The sequence below is a fragment of the Sander lucioperca genome, chromosome 5, assembly GCF_008315115.2.
Source record: "Sander lucioperca isolate FBNREF2018 chromosome 5, SLUC_FBN_1.2, whole genome shotgun sequence".
In the NCBI taxonomy this organism is placed as follows: domain Eukaryota; kingdom Metazoa; phylum Chordata; class Actinopteri; order Perciformes; family Percidae; genus Sander; species Sander lucioperca.
The window spans coordinates 306,969-322,705 of record NC_050177.1 but is presented as its reverse complement, the minus strand read 5'-3'; the positions used below and the strand labels follow the sequence as shown (position 1 = coordinate 322,705).

Genomic DNA, 15,737 nt, shown 5'->3' with positions numbered 1-15,737 from the left:
GGTGACGTCATTTTTTTGACGTTGCTTCGATACATCTTGCCGCGATATTTCAGCTTTGAAAGGTCGACACAACTGTGAGGAGTAACATCGCTTGTGTATTTTCAGACTTTACACCGTCTGTGTGGATTCTCTGAACGGCTCGGCCTGGTCGTGCTAACCCCGGAGAAGAAGCCCACAGCCCGGCTCGCAGTTTATCCACCTCCAGCTGTCGAGCGTTCATTTTCAGAGAAGTTATCCCGGGTTAAATTAGCAAAGCTTTTGTGGCACGAAATAGGTCACACAGCTCCTTGTTGACAGCAGAGTCTGGCTTCTTTTCATTCAGCGAGACTGCAGACGTCAACGGTTGCACGCACGATGGTTTTATTAAAAAACCTCCGTCCTCCCACCGAGGGAGTGAGGCACGAGCAAGCCGAGACCACGGCGGTGATGAACGGCCAGAAGCTGGGCTGCGGCACGCTCTACGTCGCCGAAACGTAAGTGATGCACGTGGCGCTTGTTTTTGTCTTTAAACCACCATTTTTAGTTTTAGGTTGTTGTATAACCAGGTGTATTTTGAGTGTTTGAAACAGACCTTGTGTTAAATTATACAAATACATGACAGAAAGTGTAATAATAACATATACATCATAACACCGCCACTCCTCGTGCTAACCACTTCCGGGAGTAGTCACTTTCAAAATAAGAGTTAGAAATGAATTTGGTTGAAAATTAATTCGTCACCGAGAGAGTCAGATACAAACTGTGATGAAGGAAGTTTTTAAGATAATTTGCCTAAATAAATGTACTAATCCAACTCTGTGAATAATACTCTGTTCCAAGTAAAAGGAAGAAAGACTAGGGACATTTTTGGCTTTTTGAAATTTTCGATAAATATAATTTGAATTAAATTTTAAATAATTTAAAAGACAAAGCAGAAGATCTTCACCTTTTTAGAAACACTGGATCCATCAAATGTTCTACATGAAAAAAGACTTAAATATTTATCAAAATGGATCAATCTTCAGTTTTCTGAGTCGACTAATCCTTTTAGCTGTACTTGTATAAACTGTTGGGTAGTTATAACAAAGCTTAATATTTTATAAGCTCTTCATGTGTTTTGTATGTAAACATCTCAATGTGTAAAGTCATTAAAGCTTCTGGGATTTACTCTATTGTTACTAGAAGTGCAACGATGAATCGATTAATCGATTAGTTGTCAACTATTAAATTAATTGCCAACTATTTTGATAATCGATTAATCGTTTGAGTCATTTTTTTTATTAAAAAAAAAATAAGATTTCTCTGATTCCAGCTTGTTAAATGTGAATATCTTCTAGTTTCTTCTCTCCTTTGTGACAGTAAACTGAATATCTTTTGAGTTTTGGACAAGACATGACGTCATCTTAGGCTTTGGGAAACACTGATCCACATTTTTCACCATGTTTTGACATTTTTATAGATCAAACTAATCGAGAAAATAATCAACAGATTAATCGACTATGAAAATAATCATTAGTTGCAGCCCTAATTTTTACCTTTTGGGCATTTTGTAGTGATCAATCAGGTAAAGCTGAAACTATCAGTTATTCTTTTAGTCAATCAACAGAAAATCAATGTTAAATTAGTTAGTTAAATTAGTCGATTATTTGTTCCAGTGTTTGTCAAGCAAACATGCCAACGTGTTTCTCAAATGTGAGGATTTTAAGCTTTTCTTTGTCATATTGAAGGCAAGCTGAGTGACTGAAGATTTATTTCACCCATGGTGCTCTGGGAAAGTATAACAGGATTGTTTTAAACAATTCTTCTGACATTTTGTAGCTAAAACAGGTAATGGATTTAAGAAAAATATGACTAGTTGCACCCCTGCTGTCAGAATCAGTCAGCCGTATGTTTTTAGACACCAGTCTCAAACTGCTGTAGGTACTGACTTTTACTTAAACTCTCCGCTCCAAATCAATCACTGAATTTCCAGTGAAGGTCCAAAGTTTCCACAATCATGAAAACAGTTCAGAACTCTCTTTGAAAGCCTGGAAAAGCACTCAAAAATGACATACTAAACTTTTGTGGGGGTCTTGCAGCTTTGTCATCACCCTCTCTCCCTGTGTTTCCTGCTACTGTCAAATGCCATTAAATGGAGCTGACGGTATGTGCGTGCACCCTTTATGAACAAGAACTGTCAGCTTTGTGTACAATTTTCTTTTCCGCAGGCGGCTGTTGTGGTTTGACGGCTCAGGGATGGGTTTCTCTCTGGAGTATCCCACCATCGGCCTGCACGCCATCTCTAGAGACGTCAGCGCTTACCCACAGGAACACCTGTACGTCATGGTCAACGGCAAACTCACGGGTGAGAGTGACAAAAACACTGTAGGATCAATTGTTGAGTTTTTACTTGAAGTCATTTGCCTTCTCTCTGGTGTGATATCTGGCAGCAAACTGCCACTTAATCTAAACACATTTTATTCTTTGGTGTCAAGAATAACCCGTGTTCAGGAAACTCTTTAGTTTCTGTTGTGGTTTTGGGTCTGTGAACCCACCACACACAAACTAACTTTGGATTTCCACAGGATGCGGAACGTCTGCGGACCGGCTCCGCTGTGGACCACACCCACTAGGTCCGGATTTGTTACAGCACAGCTGTAGTCACGAGGACCCACGAGATCTCGCGACTTCACGTAGAATAGAACCACAAAACCAACAACAGTTTGTTTCCATCCAGAGGAGTAGAGGGGAAACAACTCTGAGCTGTGTTTTCAAGGTGTAGTGCAGGGAAATATGATCCGCCGTGAGCACGGTGTATTTCACTTTGAAAATTAACCAGATTTTTATTTTGTTTCTGAGCTCGACTTCCTGTCCCGCACTATCTGCCGTGTGCTGAGTTGCTGCGGAGCTCTCCGGCGTCCGGCAAAAATAGAAGCTCTGCGTATCTGCTCCGGAGGGCTGCGGACCGCCGGAGCTGGCACGGAGTCGGGACGCAGCCGTTCTGCAGTCAGTGGAAATACACACACCGACTTTAATGGAAACCTAATGACTCCGTCGACGTTCCGCAGCCGTTCCGCATCCAGTGGAAATTGCCGGTAAGGCTATGTTTAGACGGAAACGATCTGAAAAGAAAACGCAAAAGTGGCGTTGCGTTCTCACTTTTTATTCCGCTTTTAGACGAGCGTTATGGGGGGGGGGGGGGGGGATCTGCGTGCATATGGTGACGCAAAGGTGTGTGAAATGCGATCCACCAAGTCCGCGCGCCTGCGTAGAACCTTCCTTCTATTTGTCTCCCTCTCCTCCTCTCTCCCTCTCCTCTCTGTAGTAGCGCAAAGCGAACAACAAAAGCTGACAATTTTGTCTGGACAGACGAGGAAGTGGAGTTATTGCTCCAAACAAGGCGCACAGACACACACACACTCGCACACACTCGCACACACTCGCACAGTGCGTTTTTACCCTTTATACGGGACGCGACGGTGGAGCGTTTTTAAGATTTCCACTCTGGAGCGTGGTTTCACTTTTTTTGTGTTTTTAAACCACAAAAATGCCGTCGCCGTCTAAACGAAAGACACATCTGATCAAATATTTTGTCGTTTTCACCCGCGAGCGTATTCGTGTAAACGGGGCCTAAATATTTCCCTACTTATGAAATCTTTACATGAAAGTGTTTATATGAGTATTTTTTTTACTTTTGTTTTACTGGAAGGTACCCCCCATGCATTGTTTGAACTAGGGCTGCAGCTATCGATTATTTTAGTAATTGAATATTATATTGATTATTCCATTGAGTTATCAGATAAAAAAACAATTTAGCTTTTTTAAAGAGCACTAGTAAATATACTACGGCACCCAGCCGGAGCTCTGGGCGCTGGTGGCCAGGAGGGAGGCCATTCATCTGCATGTACTGGTACTGCCCTTGCTGCAGTAACACAAAGCCGGTTGAAAATGTAAATGTTAACGTTACCTTGTGTCGGGCCCACTATGTGGACTGGATGCTTTCTGCTGAGATGCTGAAGCATTACCGTTGTGCTATTGTGGTGAGATAGTTCGGACACTCTGTACAGAGATTTCGTTTTGTTTCAGCTTGAAATGATTCCACACATTGGACACGTTGCTGTCTTCTCTGGCCTGTCTCTTCTCTTCGCCCCTCGCTATCTTCTCTCTCTTCCTTCATTTTGCAATCCATGCCATCAAATCACATATATGTATGTAAAACAAACAGTGTGGCATAGAGGTGTGATCTTTTCGATTCGATTACGATTATCATGTCTTCGATTCGATATCTTCGCATCACGATGCGTCAAGATGCGTAAAATACATTTTTCTATTAAAGCCATCTAGGATATTTAATTCATAGCTTTTCAAGCTTCAAAAAGAAAATATTCTGCAGTGCTCTAATACTAAATAAACTGGATACACAAAACTATAGCACTGAGCACATGGCACTTCCTGAATGTGCAAAACGTAACAGAATATGTAAACAGAAAGGTTGTTAGGCCTACATTAAATTGTAAACAGAAATAATCGATTATGGCCCGGCCGATTATTGATGCAGCATCGTCCACGTCCACGATTCGATGCATTGATTATTTGATTAATTTCAGCACCTCTAGTGTGGCATAATGATTCATGTAAAACCAGGAGGAAAGTTAAAGCTGTGAGTTTTTGACTGTGTGTCACTCTTATACCCTTGCAGGTGAGAATGAGGCAGATATGGCAGAGAAAGCGGCTGATGACGAGGAAGACGACAGCAGTAACAGCAGCTGTGCCGGTGATGATGATGATGATGACGAAGAAGCGATCACCGAGATTCGATTTGTGCCCAGCGACAAGGTGGCATGTGAGTGATCACGCTGAGGATGAGGGTCGGGCTGTTTCTGGTCCTTAACTTAAATATGTAGTTTTATATTTTTAGTTTTTTATTGCCTTAACCAGGGTCGTATTTTCATTCTGATCAGTTTTAACATTTTAATGTCCAAGTCACAACTCAAGCTAACTACACGAGTGATCAGACAGATTTTAAACTGCATTAACCAAATTATTAAGACCACAGATTTAAGATAAAAAATAAAGATACATGTTGAAGTTACTGTTGAGACAGTTTGTTGTAAATGTCCATAATATGTTGGAGAAATAAGTCCTGGGTCAGCTACAACAACAAGACACCAGGCTGAAGAACGTAACTTTTCTTTCTTACATATAAATAATGTTATTCTCTTACAATTAACAAGGACGCTTTGGCTTTAAAAACTACAAAACCTAAAAGACATGTTTTAGTTTCCTTTGATGCATGCATATTTCACCTGACAATTGTTACGTGTAAATATTTTAAAAGTAACTGCAGCTGAATTGGCCCCAAAATAATCACTAGAGCACCAAATGTGGATTAATCCGCCACTGAAAATAGTCCCCATTGAACACACTATTTCCTCCCGTTTGTTTGAGAACAACTATAGTGACCAGCTGTTTTAGGAAATTAATAAGAACTTTATTAAAAATGAATGAGCTCAATCATTTAAATCCATTTTAATCAGCACTGCCTCTAATGTAGCATCTCGTTACATGCAGTGGAGTCCATGTTCTCAGCGATGTGTGAGTGCCAGGCGCTGCACCCCGACCCAGAGGACGACGACTCCGACAACGACTTCGAAGGAGAAGAGTACGACGTGGAGGAGGCCGGTGAGGAAAGACGCATAAAGATGCACACGCACAAACACGCTCACACACTTATTCTAATGTCACCTGCGTGTGAGCAACTGGTCAACATTATATTAACAAATTCACGCTTCTTGGTAAATCATAATTATTTAATCCGTACAACAAGATTCTGGTATCAAGGCCCGCGTAGCTTTGACAGAAACACATTGTTGGTTCCAAATAAATGTACAAAGTTTTTTAAAGTTATATAGTTGCAGAAGTGGGAATAAGGTTCCACAGAAATGTAAGCACATATATAGTGAATAATTAAACGTACTGAATAATTAAACGTACTACTGTATATGTAATGTATATGTTTCTGCTGTTAGGGGTCTCTCAATAAAAACAATAACAAAAGACGGAGTTAGTTAACATCGTAAAGTAGCGTGGGATCATGGGAGTTGTTGTCCTTACCGTCTGACGTCATTGCAATCAGTCGGGACTCCTTCAGTGTTTGTTGTTCAGGAGGTTTTTATCTGTAGAGGTCTCCTCGGATTCGCTGATTTAAACCGGTAAAGACACTAAATAAAGCACTTTCACGTTAAAAAAATCTGTTTTTCTCTGAAGCTGTTCGGCTCGTCGGTGGAGGGGCCGCGAGCCGAGCTAATATCCTTCATCCGGTTAAAATATATAGTTAAAAATGTCCACGATCTAAAAAGTGTATTGCAAAAATGTGGCTGAAAAGTGGATACAAAGTTAATTTATGGCAGCTTCTGCCAGACAACCACACTGCTGACGCTGACACTCAAAGGAGACCAAACGTAACGGACGGTTACCTTGATCAGAATGACTTCACTGGGTTTGATTGTTAGAAACATTTGGGGTAATGTAAGTACACAGCTCAACAAAATATAACGCTCTACTCGTTGTTGGACATTTCTATGTGGAAATGTTACATATATACAGTACATACATTACATACAGTAAAGAAATAGACAGTTTAGTCTCTTAGAATGTCTAAAGCAGTGGTTCTCAAGTTTTTTTTCATAATGTACCCCCTTTGAACAGTTTTTTTAAGCCATGTACCCCCTACACAGCGTGAATAATTTTTGTATAAAGAGGAACAGTACAGCGATGTCAGCGATAGTTACTAAACAACGGCCTTGTACTTGGAAAACATTTAAATGCTGATTGAAAAAAGGTGACAAAACCTTGGAAAAAGGCAGTAGAAAGAAAGGAAGGCAACTCTAGGGCGACAAAAGTGACAACAAATTCAAATAAGCGACAAACTTTGAAGAAAATAAGACAATAGGCAAACATAAGGAATAAAGGCAAGAATAGGTAAAAACAAGCAACAAAACCTTCAAAAAAAGGTGACAAACTTGGACAGTAGAAGTAACTACAGCCTTGTAACTGAAAAACATTTAGCAAAAAATGTCACGTACCCCCTGCAGTCCTCCAGAGTACCCCTAGAGTACCCCCATTTGAGAAACACTGGTCTAAAGGATGAGATCAAGTCTTGATTTCAGTTTTTTAAAAGATAGACATACTTGTTTAATCACTTTTGTTGATTGACAATATCCATACACTCTGTCGCGGTTTTAATGTCCAGTGGAATCATTTCAGCAGCAGAGCTTCACATTAATAACTTGGTTCAGAGTTTTTTGGGGGAATTTTGAATGCCCCTGAATATGACCACTTTTTGTTGCTTCTAACCTTTACTGTCATGACTAATTTTAAATGATTTTATCTGCAGCTCAGCAGCTTGGTAATGACTGCTGGTCACACTCATTCAGTTGTCTGACAATAGAAACAGAACAATATGTAAGTGAGGACAACTGTATTGTGAATTTGGCTGCATTAAAACATAGAGTGCAGGAGGCCAACTCCTTCCCTCCTTCCTTATTTCTCCCTTCCGTTATACATTTTGGAGAATCAGGTTTTCTGCTGACCGTATAATAACATTCTGTAGACTGAATATAACATGTTGACTCTCATTTATCTCCCGTCTCTCTCTGATCCCCTGGTTGCCGGGACTCTTTGGTTGCAGAGGCAGGTAAGACCTCCAGCCTTCATCGCTGCACATTTGCAACAACTTAACACCTTCTATTGATTCTTTACAGAACAAATGTGTCTGTGAAGAATCAAAACTAGAGATGCACCGATTATAACTTTCTAGGCCGATTCACATTTCCGATTTTCTTTGAGTTAGGCCGCCCGATACCAATTTTAGCCGATTCCGATTTCATTTTTTCTAACCACTTTACAGCACACACAAATATTTATTTTCTATCTTTTCTTTAATAGAACATTTTTTGAACCGATAATGGATCAGTATAAAATAGAACTATATAAATGACTCCTGGTGTGGGACATTCACACACATCTAAAGTGCAACATTAGAACCATTTCCTTCTTTTCACGTCCAATATCCAACTAAAAAAAATGTGATTTTGGTTTTTGGTGTCGTCCCTCCACGCCCTACTTTCTCCTTGCAGGTGTTGCATATTGCAAACTTGTTATCTTCTGCACACACGCTGAAGAATGTCCAAACAGCTGACATGTTGCAGGTTAATTCACGAGGTTCCTACATGTGCGATAATAGCGCGGACACGCGCTTCACACCGCGAGCGGATACACGCGACACACGGCGGAAAAGTTGAGAGAAAGGAGAAAGAGAGACTGTGCTGTGGCGTCCGTGCGTCCTTGAGAACTGTAACTCGTATAACTTACGTTGTCAGTTAATTGTAGCGTTGACCGGCATGAAACCGGCATATGTCAGACTGACCTGCTGGTCGCCGGTCATGGCCGAGCACGTGAAAACCGGCCAATTCTGGTCACCGGCCGGTCTATCGGTGCATCTCTAGTCAAAACAATTAACAATCAAGTTTGCAATAACTAAATGCTCTAGTTTTTTGGCATTAACAGCCAATGATGCTAGCCTGTGACTATAATCTCAGATAAGTACAGTTAATACAATGGGGTTGGAGGCTGAGGTCAAACAAAACGAAATATAACGGTGGTAGAGGTGGATAAAGTCACAAAATACAATTCTGAATAGAGGAATATCAGGAACATTTTAAAAGTTTTGATGTGAAGTTAGAAATAATGATTAGGTATTATCAATATCAAATTTCACATGTAGGCTTGTTATTTTTGTGCAAATGATATTGGTTCAGTAACTAATTTAGGAAATGGCCCTAATGACAGCATTTCCCAACATTTTAAGATGACGGGGGTGTTTCTCCTCAGATTTCTGCCAGCATATTTATCTGATGGATGTCAGCGGTGAACTGAAACATTACAGATAAAGTTCTTGGTGTTAGCTGCTGAGTTAGGAAGTGGGGCGGAAGTTCAAAATGTTTGTCTTAGTTAAGTTGCTCTTTGGGTGTGTACGTTTCTATTGTCTACTTTTTGAAATGTAGTCATATCACTTATTTTTATATTTATGTCTGGCTTGTTTTTGCCATTTGTTTTATTGATACTTTGTGATTTTAAATGTTTTGTTGTTGTTGTTGTTGTTTTGCGTGGACCCCAGAAAGACTAGCAACCACTATGTGGATCCAACTAAAGACTATTTAACATTCATAAGCAGTATATCAAAATGTTTTATAACACACTATAATGGCATAAATGAAGAAAGGTCAGCAGATTTAATTATTTCTTATTTTGTTAACAACTAGAACTCCTCCTTTTGAGCATCCATACGTGGAGGCTGCTATACAAACAGATAATGAATGAGAAAAGCAGCTGTAATAATTTAAATTGTCTTCATAGTGGAAGTTATAATTGTTGAGAAAAACTCTACATTAATAAACACTTACAATGTATTTATAGCTTTGTACAGCTGCAGTACAGTGTTTTGTGTAAATGTTAATATAGTGCTTATAAATACCAAGGGGGTAAGCGAGCCTCCACAAAGCGTGGGTCATATGGAGCCATTTTGATGCTACCAAGCCATCACCTCCCGTTAGCATCCCATTGACTGCCATTCATTTTGACGTCACTTTGACAGAGAATAACTTTACATCTGAAGAGTTTAAAGACTCTATTTGTCCGTTGTTTATTTCTAAAGAAACACGACAATATATAAAAGGCTCCATTATCTTGTACCTCACGTTATGGCTCTGTAGCAGACGTTTTTGTAAAAATAGGCTAACGATTGTGTCATAACCACGCGACTTACTGTCGCATAGTAGAGGAATTACCGTATAGTACAGGAGAAGCTCTCAGGCAGTTTAGACTTACATTAGCTGTTTAAGTTTAATTACTAATGTTAACTAGCATTTTAGTTAGCAATAATTAGCCTGTGCCCATGTTATCTCCTTACATATACCCAGAGATGGGGACTCGAGTCTGAGACTCGGACTCGAGTCGCACTTAAGTCGCACAAATAGCTGACTTCAGACTTGACTCGGACTCGACCCAAAAGACTTCAGACTTGTCTTGGACTCGAGCTTCGAGACTCGTCAACAACCTGTTTTCATACAATTATTGCTTTTTAAATCTAAATGTATTCATGTATTTCTATTTTCTTTTATTGGCGCATATACGGGGAAACATATGACGAGCTGTATGTCCCCTGCCCTTTGCCATAATGTGCAACGTAACACATGCGCCTATGTGCGTGCACATATCAAAAAATGCAACGCAGATGGCGACACCAAGTCCTCCTGGAGTTGTGCCTTTTGTCATTAGTTTTGCTTTCAATAACTTGGTAAATAGTGGCAGTAAGCTAACAGCTACATACAAGGTGTGTGGCACTAAGATAAATGATGCCGGATCAACAACGTCGGACTTCATCAGGCGTCTCAAAACACATCCAAATAGGTCAGTCACTCCTTTATAGTTAGTAGTCGCTGAGGCTCAGACATCCATGGCGCACAGGAGGCGGGACGCATGGATCCATCTCCCCAGGAACAAACGCTGTGTCGGGGGGGCTAACTCAGGTGATGCGTAATTGATCCCGTGGATGATTTGTAGACTATTAAGTGAACAAGGTGTACCCGGTCCACCAAACACTGGGCCGTCTTGACTCTTAATTCTGCACATATTTCTGTTACTGTAGCCCTGTTTACTATTTCATTATTTCATCCATGCGTGGCGCAGCGGATCCGTGCGCACTGTCACCTGCCGTGGAGACGCTGGCCTCACTAACCTCTCCTCCTCTGAGTCGGGTCTCCCTCGCGCTGGACTCAGTTTCACTGAGCGTACTAACACTTAGAAAATAAATAGCATTACATCAGTGAGTTCAAACTGCTTATTGTGCGTAATTTGGACTGACACTGAGATGCATGTTGTTCTGTAACTGGTGTGGGGCTGCCACTATTCTCTTGATTTCCACTTCGACATTTTTTTTTGAATGAAAGAGACATTACATTTAGCGTATATCACCACAGGTAACAAGCTAACCATTGCAAAGTGTTGTGCTAATGCTGGGAACAGGCAAATTGTATCTTTATAGTTGTATCCATATGATGTGACAGCTACAGGACATTCTTTGAATTCATAAGATTTAACAATACAGTGTTAGGGACAGATCAGATGGCCAGAGACTTGAGACTTGACTTGGACTTGCCCATCAAAGACTTTAGACTTGACTTGGACTTGCAAAAAATGACTTGTGAACATCTCTGCATATACCTACGCTCCCCGTCTTTGCAGGATTGGGAATGATTGAGATTTCTCTTGGCACAGCTACCAGAAGACTTACAACTTTCAGACAGGTTGCTCACGTCACATTTACGACGTCTCTCTCAGTTGGAGGCTGCGCAGTAACGCTCGGCGCTCAACGGAAAAGTGCTTCTGATATCCTTCACTTGTCTCCGTCCAGAGCAACGGCGTCACTTTGTCCATTTATTTTACTGTCTATGATAAATTGTAAGTTTTCTACTCCTATACCAAGCATGGCAGCTGTTATAGCCACCGTCTCTCTCCTCCACCACCCAGAGCACGGCCATGCTGACATCCCGTCCTTCTACACCTGTGATGAGGGTCTGTCGGCGCTCACGCAGGAGGGCCAGGCCACGCTGGAGAGGCTGGAGGGGATGTTAGCCGAGTCAGTCGCTCAGCAGTACCACATGGCCGGGGTCCGAACCGAAGAAGCCAACGGCGAATTTGAAGGTTTGAGTCAAACACACCCAGCAGCCTAGTGATGGAGAGACTGAAAATTAACAATAACGCCACGTTGATAATAGACTAAAATCAAATATGTTGGACATTTTTCATTAATCTTCTTTAAGAAATCAAGGAAGGGGCCCCATCTTTTTAGAAATACAACATAAGAGTTACTGTTTAAAATGCGAAACCTTTCCTTTTGAATGGTAGAAGCCATTTCAGATGACCGTCCCTCAAAGGAAGGAGGTTTACCTCTCGCCACTTTATTAAAATTGATCTTTTTGCCGTCACCATTCAAAACTTTATGCCGCTTTGTTCTGTTGCTACTTAACCTGATGTAAGTTCAGAGCAAGTGAGTAGAGCCAAGAGAGACAAACATCTTTTTACCAGAAGCTATGAAGCATGAAAAAAAAACAAAATGAATGGGTTAACGTGCCGTCTTCCATACACCACGTGCAACATAATGATGAAACTGAAGGAAACGTCTATGTAATTTACTGTTTGACTAATGAAAGCTGTGGACTACATTAAACCAAGCTAATACCAAGCTTTCCTCAGATTAACAGCTTAATATTCAATATGTTCATTAAAAAGACAATTTGTAGGGCGCCTGGGTAGCTCACCTGGTTGAACGTGCGCCGCATTTACAGAGTTGCAGTCCTCACTGCAGCGGCTGGGGGTTTGCTGCATGTAATTCCCCCCCTCTCTCTCTCTGTCTCCTCCTTTCCTGTCTTCAGCTGTCCTGTGTAATACAGGCCTAAAATGCCCAAAAAAATATATAGAACAAGACAATTTGTATATCAAGCGCCTGCAATTAGCTATAGTGTGTAGTTTCTGCCGCCCCCATGAGGAATTCTAAGTAATGACAACAAAACTGTCAGCGCGTCCACATGATACAAGCCTTCGGTGATCGCACCCCCCCCACCCCTCCTCCACACATTTGCTAGTAGCGTTTATCCCGTCAAATCAAGGAGGACACAGAGGATTAAAAAACATGTTGGGCTCTTCAGAAGAGGTCATTATCTTTTAATTTTTATGTCCTGTTCATCTCCAAAGCTGAACGCTTCTGTTGTCTTTCTCAGTGGTGACGTAAAACGCATCGCTCAAGCTTCTGAGTGCGAAAGACGCCGGACTACACCATTTTGTAAACATAGCCATACTGGGAAATACAGAGAGTTGTGTGGAGCTGACAGTCTTAATTAGCTTTGTATCAACTCATTTGTCAATGGCTTGAATGTAACAGACGTTCATTAATATAAAATTGGGGCTGCAACTAACGATTATTTTCATAGTCGATTAATCTGTCGATTATTTTCTCGATTAATCGATTAGTTGTTTGATCTATAAAAATGTCAAAACATGTTGATGTGAACAATGTGGATCAGTGTTTCCTAAAGCCTAAGAGGACGTCCTCAAACGTCTTGTTTTGTCCAAAATTCAAAGATATTCAGTTTACTGTCACAGAGGAGAGAAGAAACTAGAAGATATTCACATTTAACAAGCTGGAATCAGAGAAATCTATTTTTTTTTTTTTTTTTTTAATATAAAACAGTGACTCAAACAATCAATTATCAAAATAGTTGGCGATTAATTTAATAGTTGACAACTAATCGATTCATCGATTCATCGTTGCACCTCTATATAAAATAGTCGCGCACTAAATCTTTAAAGGTCCTGGACATCTACACAGGTGTTTTTTAGTTTGTCTAGCTGATTAGACCTCTGCTCAGGTTAAAGGTAGGTCGGGGCATAGATGGGAATTCATTACGTCACAAATTTCCTCTACCAATAAGAATGATAAAGATGGGGCGGGCTCTAACTCACCCAGTAAGAGCGCCCCATGTGGGCTGAGTCCTTTGCAGCAGCCCGGGTCCTGGGAAGAGGTCTAATCAGCCAAAGATGCTTTATCTGAATGGGAAGGCAAAACATGTATGATTCTTGCAAATACACTGAAACAGCTGGTAATCGGAGGGCATTTAGTTCATTCTAGTAAGGAAGGACAGTGAAACTATAACTTCTCTTTCAGCCATGGGTTGACTTAGTTTTGAAAAAAGCAATGTAGACGGGGACTATTCAGACATATTGATTTTTATATTTAGTCACAAGGGGGCATCATCCTTCCTCTTAGAGGTCCAATGTGTAGGAATTTCTCCCATCTAGCGTTGAGATCATATATCGCAATCAACTCTCTCGCGCCACGCAGTTCAAAGTACGTATTACAGCTACGGTAGCCTTCACCCTTCAAAAAGCTGGTCTCTTGCTCTTTTCAATCTCCTTTTTCTTTTTCTGGGCGAAGAAGAAGACTCCTGTTCCTGAAATTTTTATTTTGAATACTTGTGGTCCTCCACGTTTCCTTCTTCAAACTTGTCGGGGCCGGGAAGCTACGATACCCATTAGCAGCATTAGCAGCACCTGTGAGTTTATCATGTGACAGTGAAAACGCAAAAGGCGGAGCAGTATGTCCCTTACCAGCTAACGTATTTCAAGATGGAGCATTAAAATGGAGCGTCTACCCCAGTTCATGCAAATGCAAATTGATGGTGGTGGTAAATATTCATGAAAAAGGACAAGTTTGTGAACCGGCAACACAGATTTTGATAATGAACAACTAAACACGTTACACACTGGACCTTTAACCCAGTTTATCACCTGCCAGTAAACTATGGTTCTAATAATTCCCCATAAAATGTTTTAAAGAAGGAGGGTCTAAGACACCTTCTGCTTCTGTTTTTTGCAAATTAACATTTGATATTTTGTAAGCATAAAGTCAGTATAAAAATACAGAATTTAAAGTTTATGTTCAAAACTCTCGAGAAATTTAGCTTGAACATAAGATGTTGATCCTTTTTAGTTCTAAACAAGTTCATCTGCTTAATGTTGAGCTGGGACTTAACTCTGTTTTACCTTGTTAAATGTAAAGGAGCTTCTCACTTGTAGTATCTAGTAGGTCACACAGAGAAGACAGATATTTGTATAAATATACAACATTTTATTGATATTTCTATAAAGAAAATATAGTTATCCATTTTGTTTTCTGTAGCACAAATCTGCTGTGAAAGTGAAAAAGATGATGGCGGATTTTACAAGGTTTTTGTTTCTGGGACGCTGTAAAAAATTGAGTGTATTTGTTGTTGACAGACGGTATGGAGGTGGATGCAGCAGCGATGGAGGCCGGTCAGTTTGAGGACGCAGACGTTGACCACTGGTAATAAAATAAAAGATGTGACAAGTAGCAACAAAAGACATATTTGTGGAATCGTCTTTTGTAAATAAATTTGGAGGATCAGATTGTGAACGGTCTGGTTCATTCATGTGTTTTCTGAATCTTTCTGTAGAGGGAAGTCATCTCAGTCAAAGCACCAGTGTTGCATCATGGGATTGGAGGCGAGGACAGCAGCACTTCTTTAAGGCTCTCAGCTCTTACTTGTAATCATCTCACTAGTCTTTTGAAGCTTCTTACATTTTCTCTTGTGTTGAATTGGAGCTCACATGTTGTATTGTGTTGTTGGCTTTCTGCTCCCCTTCATCTTTACTAATTTGTCCAAGTCATATAAGTAAAGTACGCTGCATACAGCCAAGTCAGCTAACGTAGACTATTGAGATGCAGCCACAAATATCCAGATCCTGTTGACTGTAAAAGAAAAAAAAGCTGAGTTTGTTTTGTACCTAACAACCAATTTAATATCAGATTCTCTGCAAAGGAGAGTTAATGTCTTTGTATGAAATTGTCAATAAATGCATAGTTTTTGTAAGATATTTTGCTTGATTTATTAATTAAACTGAGGTTTGAAAACTCCACTAAACATTTTTTTTTTTTTTTTTTTTTTTTTTTATCTTAAGTGTCAAACTCCTTTTCCCAGAGGGCCACACTGGAAAAAGAAAATCACGCCAAGGGCCTGCCATGTAGAGTTCATTGACGTGATTTTGTTACTGCATGTCACTTTTTTAAAAAACTTTTTTTTTTTTGCTTTTTTCCTCATTTTTGTTGCTTTTGTTCCACCTTTTTTGTGGCTTTCTCAGAC

At 40.3% G+C, this 15,737-nt stretch overlaps 1 protein-coding gene across 2 annotated transcripts; it reads left to right on the top strand.

Moving 5' to 3' along the window:
* On the top strand, positions 1-15,471 carry clns1a (chloride channel, nucleotide-sensitive, 1A). 2 transcript variants are annotated; one of them, XM_031304219.2, is made up of 8 exons: positions 2-473; positions 2,187-2,323; positions 4,658-4,801; positions 5,530-5,640; positions 7,649-7,654; positions 11,548-11,721; positions 14,854-14,920; positions 15,051-15,471. In XM_031304219.2, coding segments are annotated over exons 1-8 (759 nt in total). In that variant the 5' UTR covers positions 2-354; the 3' UTR covers positions 15,052-15,471. The 2 variants fall into 2 exon arrangements, with proteins under 2 accessions (XP_031160080.1, XP_031160079.1); XM_031304220.2 differs by lacking the exon at positions 7,649-7,654 and having other exon boundaries at positions 1-473.
* The last annotated feature ends 266 nt before the right edge of the window (positions 15,472-15,737 follow it).